The 2,896-nt window shown below is 30.4% G+C and overlaps 1 protein-coding gene across 1 annotated transcript; it reads right to left on the minus strand.

Moving 5' to 3' along the window:
* Positions 1–972: 972 nt before the first annotated feature.
* Positions 973–1,737, minus strand: LOC107480023 (monooxygenase 3-like). Its single transcript, XM_021137107.2, has 3 exons — positions 1,672–1,737; positions 1,394–1,558; positions 973–1,212 (listed from the first exon to the last, which is right to left on the minus strand). Exons 1-3 carry the CDS (start codon positions 1,732–1,734, stop codon positions 973–975), a joined length of 468 nt encoding a protein of 155 aa, XP_020992766.1. The 5' UTR covers positions 1,735–1,737.
* Positions 1,738–2,896: the final 1,159 nt, after the last annotated feature.

A 2,896-nucleotide genomic window follows, 5' to 3' on the forward strand; every position in this document is an offset into this window, starting at 1 on the left:
TTTCAAAGGGAGGATGATTCTGACGATCTTAATGACTCAGATGATTATTTAGACGAGTATGGGTAGGTTATTTAATTACTTTACTTTGAATATTTTGTATTATTAGTAGATTATAATTTAAACGAATATAAGTCTAAGTTTAGTTATTTATCTTATCTTTGAGTCTTTATGTTAGAGGATTATTTATTATTTTGATAAATTTGTAAACTCGTTATCTAATATTTAGTATAAATTTATTTTTATATTTAAAAGATTATTTGTCATGTTATCTAATATGCTATATAAATTTATTTCTATATTTAAAAATTTATTTGTATTAATTGTTTACTATTTTTCAAATAGAAAAGATAATTAAAACATATAACTATTAAAATCGACGGTAAAGTTGTCGCTTTTTAAATTCAAAATAGGCAGAAAAAATAAAATATAGATAAAGAATTTGTCGGTATCTAAATAATAAAATCGACGGCAAGGTTGTTGATTTTAGCAAGCATATTATAGAAAAAATCGACGGCAACTTTATCGATTTTATTGGATCAAATATCGACGGCAACGTTGTCGATTTTAGTAAGCATATTATAGATGAAAATATTGTCGATTTTATTGAATCAAATATCGAGAGAAATGGCCTATAATAATATCGACGGTAACGTTGTCGATTTTAGTAAGAATGTAAAATTCTCATGCTTATATTATAGACAGAAGCACTGTCGATTTTATTAAATCATTATCGATGGCTAGACAAGCTGTCAATTTTATTAGAATTTTGAAAAATTGACAAGTTTAATAGCGACCACCTCCGCCGTCCATTTTACCATCGAATTTTAATATTATCGACGGATTAGCCGTCGATTTTAACGATGTTTCTTGTAGTGGGTCCAATAAGTCAATTTTTCTATTTCTTCAATATGCTTACATGATTAAATACAAAATTAATATGTCTATATGGATAATCTAATTATGTTGGAGCTATCATTTAGGACCTGGAGATGAACTGTTGAAGCAGATAAACCAGTAAATTTTTGTTGGAGAAACATGAACATATCCTGCATGCACCCCTCTACCATAGATATAATTTACTCTTGGTCCATAAGGCTGTCCTTCTGAATAAGAAGCAAGTCCACAAAAATCATAGTAACCAACGTAATTTGCCTCAGGAAATCCCATCCACTTTGCTATTGGTGATCGAATCACATCACAACTTATCAAAATCTAATTATTCATGAGACTAACTTGTCAGAGAAAATCATAATTTGCCATTATTTTTCAATCACATAACTAATTATTCATTTTGTTGTTATACTGCTACTTTTGTTACATTGTTGGATCAACATATATGGATAGCTAAGACGAATTGAGTTGAGCTAATTAAACCAGAATATGCACTACTAACCTTTGCAAGAAGCTTAGACCCATCTGCAAGTTCCAATAAGGTTTTCCCATCTGGATTTGATTTAATCATTGCTAGCTTTGAAGAAAACTGAATCACATCCTGGGGTAGTTGGCCAGCTAAAGTTTCCAAAAGTACTCGCCTTTCCACAGCTTGCACATCTTGGCTGCAGCATACCCCTTCTTTAACCATTTGATAAATGGAGAAACTTATAGTATAAACTAAGCCACCAAAAGTTAAATTAAGAAAGCTTGGAATTTTTTAATCCAGCTTGGGTATCTTTTATCCTCTTGTTTGAAAGTGAAGGAGCGTAGTTTTCGGCCATCCTCAGACTTCACCACCATCCTGTATAGCTGATAATATGAACCAGATCAAGCTCAGCTGATAATAAGTTTTAGTGTTAAAACCGACAAGTACCAAGAAAGATAAAAACTTACTTAAGCTCTCATAAGGTGTTAATAGCTTGTAGTTAAAGCTAAAAACCTGTGTCACATTGTCAAAATTGGAATGCTAAACAACAAGGTTCTATTGTGAATAGTTCATTCTGTAATTGAATATTGTGACTGTGATCTTGATCCTCTAGTACTCTTTGTATTAGAGCTTGACGTACCAGTGCACTCGAATTAGACACATATGACTTGTACACTAAACTAGAGGTGGATTTAAAGCTCTGCTTGGTGGTGAAACAGCTGAAGCTAAATGTGGAGACTTTGGACTACGAAAACAAATTTTAAAAGATACATCAGAAGAAGAAAGTGTAAAAGTTTTCATTTCTTTTAAACCAATAAAGATAAGTAAGAACTTACTCTACACAGCTTTCATGCTCTATTTTGTTTTAACAACCACAGGTACAAGTTGGGTAATTGACTATTTTTAAATCAAAATATTTTTAACTTAAAAATATCAGCTCAGCTGGTCATAAAAACACTTCATTACAAAAAAATAATGAGTTGTGTTAAAAACTATTACAGGATTCTCACAATTCAACAAAATAATTATTAATAAAGGGAATTGAGAGTATGAAATTATCTAGAATGAAGAAAATCATAAGGTTGACATATCTCTATGACTAAAATCAAGCTTACCTTGAGACTCTTCTCCCATTGGTTGATTATCTAAGATTCATGTATCAATTATTGTCCCATGTATATCATCCCTAATTCAATTAACATCATCTTCAATACTTGTAGATTAATAAAGCATAGAACTTGTTATTTGAGGACCACCCTTAAACTTTTCCATGTCATCATTATCTAAGTCACCGTATATATCAAACAAATCCCTTGGGAAAAAAATTAAAATAAGGAGTATTTTACTAAATTATTGTTGTAGAACAAGGCATTATAATTTGCATTTTAATACAATTATAGAAGGTATGTAAGATAACAATGCATTTTACTACAATTATAGAAGGTATGTAAGATAAAATCCCAAGATTAAATATAGGAGAAGTACCTCCCCAAAGTTTCTACCAAATAATTAGAAGAAGAGATCAAAGAATTATTG

The sequence above is a fragment of the Arachis duranensis genome, chromosome 3 (assembly GCF_000817695.3).
Source record: "Arachis duranensis cultivar V14167 chromosome 3, aradu.V14167.gnm2.J7QH, whole genome shotgun sequence".
NCBI classification, from domain to species: Eukaryota; Viridiplantae; Streptophyta; class Magnoliopsida; order Fabales; family Fabaceae; genus Arachis; species Arachis duranensis.